Genomic DNA, 13,841 nt, shown 5'->3' on the forward strand with positions numbered 1-13,841 from the left:
GACGCTAAGGGAGGGGGAGGGGAACGGAACCGAACCGCTTGTAATGGCCGACTTCCTGATCCGGGTTACGGCCGCCTGCAAGGGGGGGGGAAAGCTGTGGGACTATTGTCAGTTGGGCTCTGCGGTGGGGGGCCCACGCCATTAGCTTCATTTTTATTTTTATTTTCCCCCCTTTCTGCAGAGCTGGGCTGTTGTGTTTGAGGAGCGGTGCCGGGAATAGGTGAGCTACTCGAATAACCGGGACGAATGTGGTATGGGGAGAGCGGGTGACAGACGTGGTGGGGTGGTAGGGAGCGTTTGGCGGCTTCTTTTGGTACATTAGGTGGGCCGTTGTAGTCGGAACAAAATCAGCGAAGCTAATGGGAGGACATTAGAGCTCATATCAGGCGGACAGGTGTGCGCAGATCAAGCGTGACAGGCGCGTGGGGACTTCATCGTAAAGTGGTTTACGGTATCCCGCTTCATTTCTGCTCATATCTCGCGTCTTATCTATTCCTCGATTCATTGTCGAGTTCGGCGCCACTTTCTTAGGATACACTTAAATGAGTTTCTAATTATCCCTCACTTTGATGCATATGTTACAGCTGGCATGTTGTGCAGAGTAATGTAGTACAACTTGATTACATTGGAGCATTTAGCAGCCAAGCCTGCAGTCCACAACAAAGGAGGCGTTTATGTCATGTGACCGTACAGCAGGCGAGCCACACATGACCAGGGATCCACACACATCGTGCACTCCACTTACTTGAAAATGTTTTGAACGACGTGCTTATCTAGCACCGGTAACACGTTCCATCACCAGGCGCTGTAGCGAAGAAGTCAATTGCAAAATTAAATACCTCGTCCGCGCCCTGTGCTCAAGGTTATGAACGTTCGTTGCCATTTTTGCATGTTGCTGACACACACACACCTCGTAAGCTTCTTAATTTTGCAAACAGATATTAGGATCGCAGTGTTTCAGTGCTCAGAAACATGTCCTTTGACAGAAGTATTTTTTTTATTCGTCGTTTAATTTGTAAAAACGAGGAACAAGTTATTTCATTAGATTAGATATACATTCTCTATATAGGGTCACAGGGGTCCGCCGAAGCCAATCCCAGCCAACACAGGGCGCAAGGCAGGGAAACAAACCCCGGGCAGGGTGCCAGCCCACCGCAGGGCGCACACACGAGGGATCTAGCCTTTTATAATGGGACGGTCCTTACAGAACCGAAGGTCTGTGTGTGTCACTAGTTAATAGTAAAATTAATGAGATATTTAAGCACTGTGGCAAATATACACATTTCTTTTGTTAATGTAACTCTTAACACTACAGTTCTTTTCTGAATGCTGATAAAAAGAATAAAAAAGACCACCCACTTAAACAGTGAGATCAACTACAAGTAAAATGTTTCACTGGTACGGGGTTTGAGACAATAACCTGCATTCACAGGGACACCCACCAGGACTGAGTTTGGGAAACTACATTTATTTCTGTAGTACAATTTCATACAAAGAGTGTAGGTCAAAGTGCTTTACGAGATGTCAAAGAAAACAAATTAGAAATAGATAAGAATGAGAATAAATTACCTACAAAAATAGTAGATAAGAATCAGTACATAGTTATGTAACGCAAATGTGTAAGAAATAGAAAAAGCAGAGTCATTATATATGCTGTAGGTTCATTTCAAAGTCAGTAGTGATAAGTCAGATGGCTGGTCTTCTGTCTTGCAGTCTCCGGCATCACTCAGAACGATACCTCTGTTTGAGAAATGGCTAACAGTATGTTTTAGAAGTCCAGATAGATGCGGCGCTTAGCTGAAATTAAAACTGCAGTTCAAACGGGGTGCCTAAGACAGAGAACCACTGCTTGAAAGGTTTCCCCAAACGATTGTTTGTGGCACAGTTTCACTAAAGGCAATAATGGAAGTATGCCACTCAGTTGTACATCATTGTCAGCAAAGCATTTTGAGTAAAACGCCGTCATTCTGTCTTTTTACTTCATTCCATTTTCAGTACTGCTCTGACATGTTGAGGTTTATGGATGTAAAACCCAAACGGCGCAGAAAAGGCCAGACATGCTTTTCAGCATCGGCAGTCTTTTGTGTTTCCTGGTCGATTCCTTTGCCAATGTAAAAGTATAATCAGGGGTTTATGTATGTGTATATATAATAAATAAATATAATATATACTATAATATATACTATATATATATATATATATACAGTATATATAAATGTTCATTTACTCTAAGTGCAAAATGGGGAATAAGCAGACCACATTGCAAGAAATTTTAAAAATTTTGTAGACAAATTTAATGGGGTACATTTTGTGTCATTCGGTGGTGATGTTAATTTAAAATGTAAAATTTATTATTAAATGCTTAAATTAGTATTGGGTACCTCTTTATGACCGTTCTTATATTTTACTAGTGAAGACTACAGACAGTGTAATGCCTAACGCCTGTATTAGTTTGTAATGTCTGATATTGTGCATCAATCCAAAGGTGTTGCTTCTATGGGGTCGAAAAGGAGAAGGGCAACTTCCCCTTCCAGTAGTGTAAGTGGGGGGGATTTTGATGATGGACAGACTTCGACCTCCACCCCTGTGAGCGGCAGAAAAAGGCGACGCACCTCCAATTTACCAACTGTAGATCCAGTAAGTGGATTTCCAACTATTGTTCCACCTTTACAAAGAGACAGTGAGCACAGCGAACAGAAAAAGGTGTGTCTCGCATTTCATAGTTTAAAATTTTTAACTAAGTATACATGTACATTCATGTATGTGTATGTATTTATGTAAAGCATTGTTTTAACTGTTTAATTGGTTGTCAGTCCTACTCTTCAAACGACCTAACACAGTAGGCTACCTTGATTTAGCTAAAATATTATAACATTGTCTTTCATTAATCTCTCTGGCTTTATGTGCATCTGTGCTGATAAACATGCATATTGTGAGGTTTGAAAAAGTACTAGACTGTTAAGGTTGTTATAGCAGGACTAGAGCTGACAACTGATTGTTCCCTTTTTTTAAGGTTCTGAATGGGAGCGTCTTTGTATTGTTAACATTGAAGTCTGCAGCGTATATATCATGACATAATTATTTTTGATGTTATTCCACTTGAAGATTAGACTGTCATAAATTGGGGCCTGTCAAACTGAGACAGTTAAACAATGGATAATCTGTGCCTGCAAATTATTCCAAGCTTAATTAATGTGTGCGTGTGTCTATAAGTGTCTCTAACATTCAAAACTATCATTCTGAGAGAGACATTTTTTGAGAAATTTGTGAATTCTCAGCTACATCACTTTTCTTCAGTCTCTCCATTAACTTGTAAGCTCTGTAGTAAGCATCTGCTTTATATTGACCAGTCCCACATGCTTGCTGTGTCTAAAATGAGGGTTTTTTTTTGTTTGTTTGTTTGCTTGTTTGTTTACATCTTTTACTTTTTTCAATAGTAATGAACAACTATCGAGATCAAATCACGGGGGGGATATTTCTGTTGCACTATTATATTGTATTGCGGATTACTTGTGTGCTGTTCTGTACATAATATTGTAATTACCCCGTTTTTTTTGTTTTGAACCCCACTGCATGCCCAGCCTATCTGAAAAAGGGTCTCTCTTTGAACTGCCTTTCCCAAGGTTTCTTCCAATTTTTTTTTGGGGGGGGGATTTTTTCTTGTCTTCTTAGAGAGTTAAGGCAGGGAGGCTGTCAAAAGGCAGGGCCTGTCTTGTGTGATTTCAGGGCATACAAAACTAAATTGTATGTTGTATTTTCAAAACAATGAGACGGAAGAAAGTTGTGTAATCTAAAATGGCAAACAAAAAAACAGTTTGGAGATTGAATAATACATTTTTGATGACAAAATGGCAAAGACATGAAGTTGATAATTTGCAGACGCATATTAGTAACTATTGAGTGTTTAGGTACAATAAAATGCTGTAGCCTTGTCCATCCTTAATCCCTTTAGGATCAATAGAGCTTTGTTTCCTAATTATCGGTCTGCAGAAAAAAATGCTTTACAGTGTCTCTTAGGAAAAACTGCTGCTGTGTTTATGGGGAGAAAAAAACATGGTGCATCTTGGAAAAAAAATTTAGCATTTTTTTACATTAAATGCACCAGATTTACCATGATGGCCCTTTTCCTGGAAGTAATGGTTCTTTCATGCATTAAATTAGAACCAAATATGGAAATATAAGGGTTAAGTGAGTACTTCATACAGAATTTAGAATTTCATCTTTTGAGCAAGTTAAGTTTTTGTACATTGTTTAAACAGGTCTTTTGTGCAAGGTGGCTTCAAAATAATGAGGGATGACATGGTGTTTCATACTCGACACACCTGGACCTCAATTGAATTTATGAACCGGAACAGAACTCACAAAAGGCAGTGAATAGTGTCTAATAACATATTCTTCATCTTTTCTGTTTGGACAGAATATATTCGTATTTATCTGTTTTCAAGGTAAAGTATAATTAGAACTCAGATCTTGAATCTTTACCTTGGAGTGGAAAAGCACACAGAAACGTTTAATTATATACTTGGGTGCAAATATATACTATAGTGCTTATGAAGAAAAGGTCTGGTTTAATTGTATATTAAACGATGCATTAACTCAGTAAGACTTTTTGGATGTGTATTGATGTTTTATATATTCTCTTTAGTCATTTTTATGTTAAAGTGTTTTATCAGTTATGACGTCTACAGTAGCTCTGCTATTGCTTGTTCCAGATTGCAGTTTGTCATGAACTATTCAATGCTATTAGAGATTACAAAGATGATCATGGAAGGCAGCTTGGTGAATTGTTCCTTCGTGCACCAAAAAGAAGGTATGATTATTTCACTTAAACTGTTTTAATTGGTTCTGATTCTTAAACCTAGGCTACATGTAAATCAAAATTGTGGAACCTTTTTTGTGTTTTAGAATGCCATGTATTTATGAGAATAAGTGTGTGTATATATAAAGTGGACAAACAGACAGACACCAGAATGTCCAAAACACACACGTTTATTGATGCCCATCACTACAATGCCTTATTACCAACAGTCTTGTCTCTTTCTTCGTTGCCTCTATTCCCCCTCCTCACAAGCTCCGTCTCCTTCCTTCCAACTCTGGCTCGTCTACTGGAGGGAGGTGGCCCCTTTTATAATGACCCAAATTTATTTTGTTCCAATACACAGTAGGGAGAATGATAAGAGAGGTAAAACAAATCTCTAAGGATCACTGTTGGAGAAATACAGAAAGGTATCATCTTGGGATCACCATGTCTCCAAAACTACCATCAGCTGCCACCTGTAAGCCAACAGATTGTTTGGGAGGCATGCCAGGAAAAAAATAAAAACATACCTACAATTTAACCACAAATGTCAGCATCTGGAGTTTGTGTAATACTGCTGGGACTTTCATTGGATCCATGTCCTATGGTCAAACAAAGTGAAACATTGAGATTTCTAACAATAAACACTCCAAGTATGTTTGGCACAAAAAGAAGGATGGCTATTCTGAAAAGAACCTGATCCCCACTGTCAAGTATAGTGGAGGGTTTTTTAAATTTTAACATCTTTGCCAAGAAACTAAAATTGGTGGTGGTTTCGTGACCCTGTAGTTAGGATATAGCGGGTTGGATGATGGATGGATGGATCTTCCAACAGAACAATGATCCAAAACATATTTGTAGATCAACACAAAAACGGTTAAAGGAACTCAGTCAAGCTTCTCCTCAGTGGGTGTTTATGTTAATGCAATTTGGTGTTTTCTGTAAGTAGTTCTGGAGAACAAACATTTTCTTTGGTCCTGCTGGGTAGCATTTTCCCATTTGTTACATTAACACCTTTCAAAAGCTTATCTTTAGTATTTTTTGTGTAATGAACCATTCTGTTATCTGTTTATCTTCTGAAATTCACCTCAAATTCCACATGTTGCGTACAGTATGTCATATAGTCAGTGGAACAAGCATAGCGACATTTATAGCATATCCAGTATGAAAAATGATATTAAGTCCTATTTTTTTAAATGTGAACCTCATATTTTTTGAGTAAAACAGAATTTTATTTATTTATTTATTTATTTTTTAGAAATCAGCCAGACTACTATGATATTATCACACATCCTATTGACCTAATGAAAATACAACAAAAACTGAAAATGGAAGAGTATGATGATGTTGACCAGCTAACCAGTGATATACAGCTAATGTTTAATAATGCCAAAATTTACTACAAGGTGGGAAAATTTTTAATTTGGAATGTAGTATAGAAGTCTTTTTGTTAATTTCTCACAAAGTATTTACATGAATGACTAAATAAACAAAAAAAAAGCAAAGTGGGTCCAAAATATGTGTGAAACCAGTCATTCTTTTTGGTGTATGCTTTGTCAAGAGCCAAGTAAGCGGATATTGTTTAACAAGTGACATGAAGGCATTAAACATCTAAATTAAATTTTTATGCCAAATATTTATTTTGGATGTCCCATTTACTTTGAAATTGTTTTTATTTATTAAAGCACCATGTGCTCTATTTGCCACTGCAGCATGTTTAGAATATATATTTCCTATACAGTCCTGAGCTGATGAACCTGCCGACCAAAATAAAATGCTCACAAGCAGTGCACCTGTTGGAAACATCTGCAAAGCTTTTGTTCATTCAGACTTTAGTTGTCTATGCTTGGATCATTTTAGTATTTGTGGGTTTATAGTATTCATTTAATTTCCCATGTCCTTTTAATGCCAGTATCTTTATCGTTTGGTTTATCAAATGCAAACTACATCCAAATTCTCTGTTCATTGATTACAGAAATGACCATTAATACAAGAGCTTCAGTAAAATAACCACGTTGAATATCCCTTAAAATCTTTAAGCAGCGCAAGTTCAATTTTGATGATTGTTGGTTAGGGTGTCTTCTTTATGGGCCGTCTTTGCCCAGATATTCTGTGTTGTGCCCTGTTTCTTTACGATTGCTTGTTTTCTAATCTGCAGCTACATCTGGCAGATAGTTTTTTTTGTTTTGTTTAAAAATTGTGGCCTTTGAATCTTAAGTTAATAATTTATTCCACTGGTGTAGAGAAGATTGTAATGAAAAAATACTGTGTTGTTTCTTCTTTATACAGTCTGATTCACTACTCTTTTTTTAATGTGTGTATGGTTGCCCTAATGGAAGGAACCACACTGGTAGCAGAAGGTACAAAAAAATTTGTTTGTCTTGCCACCTGTTTGAGCAGGGTGGTGAAATTGTACTGTATGCTCAAAAGAGTCATCCTTGATGTGCATAGAGACTCAAGGGAAGTTGTTACTTTTACTATGGAAAATGTTTTATATATATAACTTTCCCAGACTTGTACTGCTGGAGCCACTTGCAAAGTTTTCAAGATAATGTTTCTTTAGTCTAAAAGATGGAATGCGCAATATGGTACTGTTTAAAAAATAATATAAATTACCCTGTCCCCATTTCCACTTTTTCCTAAATACTCTGTCAAGAGTAAGAACTCTCAATTCACTTTTTGTTTTTCTTCTTCATATTATCTAAAATTGCATGTTTTAATCCATGTGGTTGTGTATTTATAAATGCACAACCTGGTGTTTTGCCACCTATTTTAAAATAAGCCTCGTATTGGTCCAGTGCATCTTTGCTTACTACAACGACTTATAACTGTGAAACCCTCGTTTCAAAAGCTTTGTTTTCCCTCCTCTCATGTTTAGCTACAGATTTATCTCTTTATGTTTAGTCTGATAGTCAGGAATACAAATCTGCTTGCAAACTCTGGGATCTATATTTACGGATGAAAAATGAGTTTGTGCAGAGAGGAGATTATGAAGATGATGAGGAAGGAGATGGAGGAACTGAGAACCCCGGGACATCAACAGAGGAAGAGGTGAGTAAATTGGTTTACTCCATCACCTTTCTAAGTATGTTGCTGTAGCCTTGACATCATTCTTTAAGACTTTATATGAAATGAGCATCTCCCCTGTCCTTTTTTTCCTTTATTAATGTTAAAACACCCTGTTGCTCATATAATATTTTTTAGTTTGAACATCCCCTCTAACTGTTGCATTATTATTCATAGAATTCAGGAAGTGGCTTGAAGGAAGTATTAGAGCAGCTGCTTGAAGCCATAGTCACAGCAAGCGAGCCTTCGGGAAGACTAATTAGTGAACTATTCCAGAAGCTACCATCTAAAGTGGTAAGAAAGCAGGAGTCTTTACATGTACAGTAGTTAGTGCAAAATATCCTTTACAAATTAAGAATACTTGGATTGTTACATTCCATTAATTTCTTTTCCAGTTTAACATTCAACATTCCTCACACAGATATATGCCACAAGTCTTATTTAACAAAGTGCAGAAAGCATTTTTTAATAAACACCAATACAGTGTCCAGTGTTTGCATGACTCTTTAGATGTAGTCTGCAGGATAATTTGTTTATTCTTTTCAAGAGAAATTAAAAAAAAAAAAAAAAAGCCTGGCTGAGGAAAGCCGTTAAACATATCTTAAAAGTAAGTACTGTGATTGCCCGGATGTCTATTTATAAATTACTATACATATAGTTACCTCATTTTATAGTTTACATTGTCTATGGGGTAATTATTGTGAAAAATAGAAAATGCAGGGAAATTCCTATTTGCACATGCTAATCAACACGCCAAACGTGGTAACTCTCCAACACCATGATTAATAACCTTACCTCAAAACGTCTCAGATCATAGACTCCATTATATCCATTATTAGATTGTCACTACAATATAAAATATGAAAATATTGAAGACTACCAAACAATGTTTAGTTTAAATAATAATAATGCAGTGTCTTTGTATGGGGAGAAGATCATTTGACAAACAAAATACCAACTAGTTACATTTTCAAATAAGTGTTAACATCAGTCCTTATGTTTTTATACAGCATTACCCTGATTATTATGCAATAATTAAGGAACCAATTGATCTCAAAACAATTGCACAAAGGATTCAGGTATGTTGGTCTTTCTACTCCCAAATTGTGGCCACACTTTTAAATAGTTAAATAGATTTTAAAGGGTTGTTTTTAACTTACTAAAGCATAATTTTTGTGAAAAGTGCTTTTTAACTTGGATTTTTTTTTCTATTAAGGAAAGAAGTGTATTGCTATATGCTATAAATTAAATTAATTTTGCTCCATAGTTTTTGCATTTGGTTTTTTTTTGTTTATGTCAGTATTAATTGTCAGATTGTGAGACTCTCCTTTTTTTTTTTTTTTTAAGAATGGTGCATATAAGAGTGTCAATGCGATGGCCAAGGATATAGATCTGTTAACAAAAAATGCTAAAACTTACAATGAACCAGGATCTCAAGTATTTAAGGTATGTCAAGTAAAGATGATTTTGGTTTTCATTTTATTTTTATAATCTGAGTGTTTATTCTTCATGTGTTAGGTGCTTTGTTTTATAATTGTATTTATATTTCTTTGAAAGGATGCAAACACCATTAAAAAGATTTTCATACAGAAGAAAACTGATGTTGAACATGCTGAGCCAATGAAATCTAGTCTTCGAATCAGGTATAGTCTACTTTTATGCTGAGTCAATTTTTACTGTTGAGTAAAAGAATAATACATGTATCCAACAAAGAATGTTTATAGATGTTTGCATTTTAAGGAACCCTCCACCCACAAAAAATGTTTCATCTGTTACTTATCCTGTGGTGTTTGTATTAATAGCTGAGGAAAAAAATAAATTTAATGGAGAATGTAAGAAAGTTGTTAATTCAGTGGAGACCAGTAGGGACTGTTGCTAAACAACAGCAAGCGATATTCAAAGGTCCATCAAAAAAAATCTTATAAATAACATAATCCACATGACAGTTGTCCAATTGTATTCCCAGAATGTCTAAAACACATGTATTTGTTTGCTAGAATAAAGTTAAGATGGGACTCTTGTCTAACAAATTAGTTAAGTTAAACATCTCAAATTTGTTTTAATGCACTTCACTTTTCTGCGTTGCTTTGATTTTTCTGGAAGTATTCTATTCAACAGTACTCTCTAACATTACTACAAAAAGCACAAGGTAGGTAGCATAAAAAAACATGTTTTTGGTGGAGCAATCCTTTAAATATGTAGCATATCTTATATATTATGCTTCTTAAAATTCAGATAAATCTTCATAGAAAGACACTTAACGCAGACACAAGTATTAAACTTTATCAGATGTATATAAAGGGGCGATTATGTTTGCTTTTTTAATGGAGTCAGAATATTCTATTGTTTTACTCACATATTTGTTACAGAACAAAATCTCTGATGAAATGTTGTTTTAGGAATTTCTGAAAAAGTGATTTCTCTATGGCACGAATTTCTAACCTACTCTTTTTGGTAGAAACAGAAGATCTACGCAAGCTGATCGACAGCCATCCATACCTATGACATTACAGTACTGCTCGGAGAGTGATGAAGATGCCCTTCTAGCTGGTAAGACAAATTGATTCCTGTAGTAACAGGCTTCCTGAACATTTATACGTCTTTACCATGGTTCTAGGTAGCCAGATTATGTCTCGATTATCTGTTTTTAATGAGAACTGTAAATTGCTGCTGAATGTTTTTGCATTAGTGTGCTGTAAACTGGACTGGCATCACATCTAAGGTTTGGGTAACTGTGAACATTGGTTATTGCTCTCTACAGTTTCTGAAAATGAATGATTGGCTTCTGTTTCTCCAAAGACATACATCTGCCTGTTCTTTAAAATAGGTTGAAACATTTTAATTAGGTTAAAAACTAACGTTTTCTGTTTCTGCATCAAAACTTACAAATCCTATGCATTTAATGATGTATTTTTAGGAAAATTAAATAAATATATTTAACTTTGAAAGAAAATGGGATCTTCAGCTGCTTGCTACAATTTTTTTTTTTTTTTAAACAAACTAATGTTATTTAACATTTACTTTAATAGTAAGGCAGTTTTTGGAAACGGACAGTTTAATGCCATAACTTACCAAAATTAGGAAAATATTTTCAACATTCCAGTTTGCCATTTATCTCTGGGCCTGCATTGTTTCTGCATTGTATATATATATATATATATATATATATATATATATATATATATATATATATATATATATATATATATATTTTATAATATAGTGTGTGAATGGATTCCAATTTGGACCAGCTCCTTGTTCAGGTCTAGTTCCTGCTTTGTGTCTGATTGAGCTGATGTAACTTTCTCAAACTTGTTTTAAACCATTTTTAGTCATTTGTTGAATTTGTTTAATGCTGGATTTAATAACTTTTGATTAAAAGTTGATGAGCACTCTGTGTAAGCAAGGTCACCAGTAACCTGACTTTTTTCCATCCTCTCTCTGGCTTTTATCCCCTCAACCTACACCATGGTGCTTCTCTCCTGCCTTTCATTCCATATGCCCAAACCATCTTCAGCACAACACCTACCATCTCAATAATGAGTCTTTCTGTTAAATCAATATTCATCTTCCTCATGCCTTTTGATGTTCCACACATTCACATTCTGATTTCTGTTCTTACGTAACACAACATTAAGACTAAAAAAGTGTTTTGTCAACAAGACTTACAAATTCCTACACTTTAGAGCAGAGAATACCTATAGTGTATTTTTTGTTACTAACTGCTTGCTTTGTATGTTATGTATCAGTAAGTCAGTAATTAACAAATATACGCACCATGTCAAGCCCTTAAAAGTCCCCATTCTACCGTGTTGGCATTAGTTTTGTGAAAATGAGGATAATTTAGTTGTTGAATATTGCTTTTTATTGAAGACATTTTTCTCATCCAAATTGTGCATTTTTCAGACAGGAACATGACATATTGTTAAAATCTATAAGCTTAATATGGTATACCTGCAAGCATGGAAAAAAATGTTGCAGTCAGTTATCTAGTTATACTGTAGATAGGTGCATACATAGGTATTTTTTGTAATTATATTTTTCTGTACTGATATGAAAGTATTTTAGTTGACAACTTGAAATTTTATATAATGAAGCATAATTAAATCTGTGGAACTTTTAATTGTTATCCTCCTTTCCTATTTACTAGATGTTGCAATTATTTTCTACCATGCAAAATATTGTAGCAGTTTAATTAACACTAACACTAAAAAATTTTTTTTTTTCTCCCCCCGCCCCAGGGGCTGTTCGATATGATGAGGGAGAATCGGAGGCTGAGAGTATCAGTTCCAACATGGATATTACAAATCCCATCTTCCAGCTTTATGAGGCTGTTAGGGGAGGACGCAACAGCCAGGGACAGCTGATTGCGGAACCTTTTTTGCAGTTACCTTCTAAGAAAGAGTACCCAGATTATTATCAGCAAATCAAGCACCCGATCTCCCTGCAGCAGATACGGTAAAAGATATTTAACTTGTTGTCTGTTTCTTTAATAGTGTTTCAGATATTTCAAACAAATCATGAACAGGGAATACTCTGTGTGATCTTAATTCTATTAATTTAAATCCGTTCCAGACTGTGTTCCTTCTCTGCATGTAGGTGTCCTTCATTTTGCATTTTGCTCCAGTTATTCTTCTAGTGACTGTGTATAGCAGTAGCCCAAAAACGTACTTTCTGTATTTCATTTTAAATTAACAGGAAACGTCAGCATGTTACGCTGTGGCCAATTTAAAATGTTTGAATTGTTACTGTGGTGCTTGGGAACAGCATGTTTGTAGCTCTTATTATTAGCCCAGGCACCATTTTAAATTTCTTGAGACAACGAAGAAATCGGTCATGAAAATTCATAGGCAGTTAAAAATAAGCCATGAAAGGTACGCCTGTGGGGAATAATTGGGCACAATAGGACAATTATATTACAGATGTGTCTGTGAATAAAGTATTCAGATTGATTGAGGGAGGCGAAACATGCTGCTGTTTCACTCTAGGTATGGAGAAAAATAAGGAGTCTACCAAGTACCTTTGAGTACTGTATGTTGATGCAATTCTATAACAAATTATTGGCAATAAAAAGTGCATTTGTTTTAAATTTTAAAGAATATATGAAAATGAATGTTTATCAATTAACTTTACCCTTAACTCCAAATTACAATGATCCTCCTTTAAATCACATACGTATATGTGTTTGAACACTCAGAAAACCAGAAGCAAGCCAGCTGTCAGAGTAAAATGTTAAAAAATCGATAGCAATAAAGAAAACATTGCTTTTTTTTCCCTTCAAGAATTTTTCACTTCTTTCCTGGCCTGACAGAAACAAGATGAAGAACAATGAATATGAGACTATGGAGCAGATTGAATCTGACCTCATGCTGATGTTTGAAAATGCCAAGCGCTACAATGTTCCCAATTCAGCAATTTACAAGCGTGTCATGAAGTTGCTTCATTTAATGCAGGTAAGAGATTTATCAGACTGTGCGTCATTGTTAGGTTATATTATTTGTATGTTCTTCCGGGATTTCATTACAGGTTAGTGCCTGGTTTCGGCCAATGGGAGAAGTGTACATGAACATGCCTTGTGATGAACTGGTATCCCTTAATGGATTGGTTCCTGTTTTACTTCTATTGCTGCTATGATTGGCTTGGATTCCCCATGACCCTGAATACAAAGAAACAGATTTATAAATGACATAGTTGGATATTACTAAGGACAGAGGGTAAAGTTTGATATTTTCTGGTTGTATACATCCTTGTCCTCATCTCTGGTCATGTGTTTTGGGTATTGGCTGAAAGAATGAGATCATGACTACAAGTGCCAAAAATAAGGTTTGTTTGCAGGGTGGCTGGGCTGATACCTTGTGATAGTGTGAGAAGCTCAACGGTTTAGGAGAGTGTCAGAGTAGATTTGCTGCCTCATAGGATCAAGAGGATCCAGCTGTGGTAGTTTGGCCATGTTGTAAGGATGCCCATCATACTGTGC

General features: G+C 35.6%; 1 protein-coding gene across 6 annotated transcripts in view; it reads left to right on the plus strand.

The window, feature by feature from the left end:
- The first annotated feature begins 62 nt into the window (after positions 1-62).
- pbrm1 (polybromo 1) overlaps positions 63-13,841 on the plus strand; it is a 45,321-nt gene continuing 31,542 nt past the window's right edge. For 3 of the 6 annotated variants that reach the window (XM_039772956.1, XM_039772959.1, XM_039772960.1), the window contains exons 1-12: positions 63-220; positions 2,486-2,703; positions 4,713-4,810; positions 6,057-6,204; positions 7,703-7,849; positions 8,042-8,158; positions 8,875-8,943; positions 9,212-9,310; positions 9,422-9,507; positions 10,323-10,414; positions 12,106-12,322; positions 13,176-13,317. In XM_039772956.1, coding sequence (XP_039628890.1) covers positions 2,497-2,703; positions 4,713-4,810; positions 6,057-6,204; positions 7,703-7,849; positions 8,042-8,158; positions 8,875-8,943; positions 9,212-9,310; positions 9,422-9,507; positions 10,323-10,414; positions 12,106-12,322; positions 13,176-13,317 — 1,422 coding nt within the window. In that variant the 5' untranslated portion in view covers positions 63-220; positions 2,486-2,496. The remainder of the gene's footprint in view (positions 221-2,485; positions 2,704-4,712; positions 4,811-6,056; positions 6,205-7,702; positions 7,850-8,041; positions 8,159-8,874; positions 8,944-9,211; positions 9,311-9,421; positions 9,508-10,322; positions 10,415-12,105; positions 12,323-13,175; positions 13,318-13,841) is intronic. The other 3 variants (XM_039772958.1, XM_039772961.1, XM_039772957.1) reach the window with 2 other exon arrangements.

The sequence above is a fragment of the Polypterus senegalus genome, chromosome 12, assembly GCF_016835505.1.
Source record: "Polypterus senegalus isolate Bchr_013 chromosome 12, ASM1683550v1, whole genome shotgun sequence".
NCBI classification, from domain to species: domain Eukaryota; kingdom Metazoa; phylum Chordata; class Cladistia; order Polypteriformes; family Polypteridae; genus Polypterus; species Polypterus senegalus.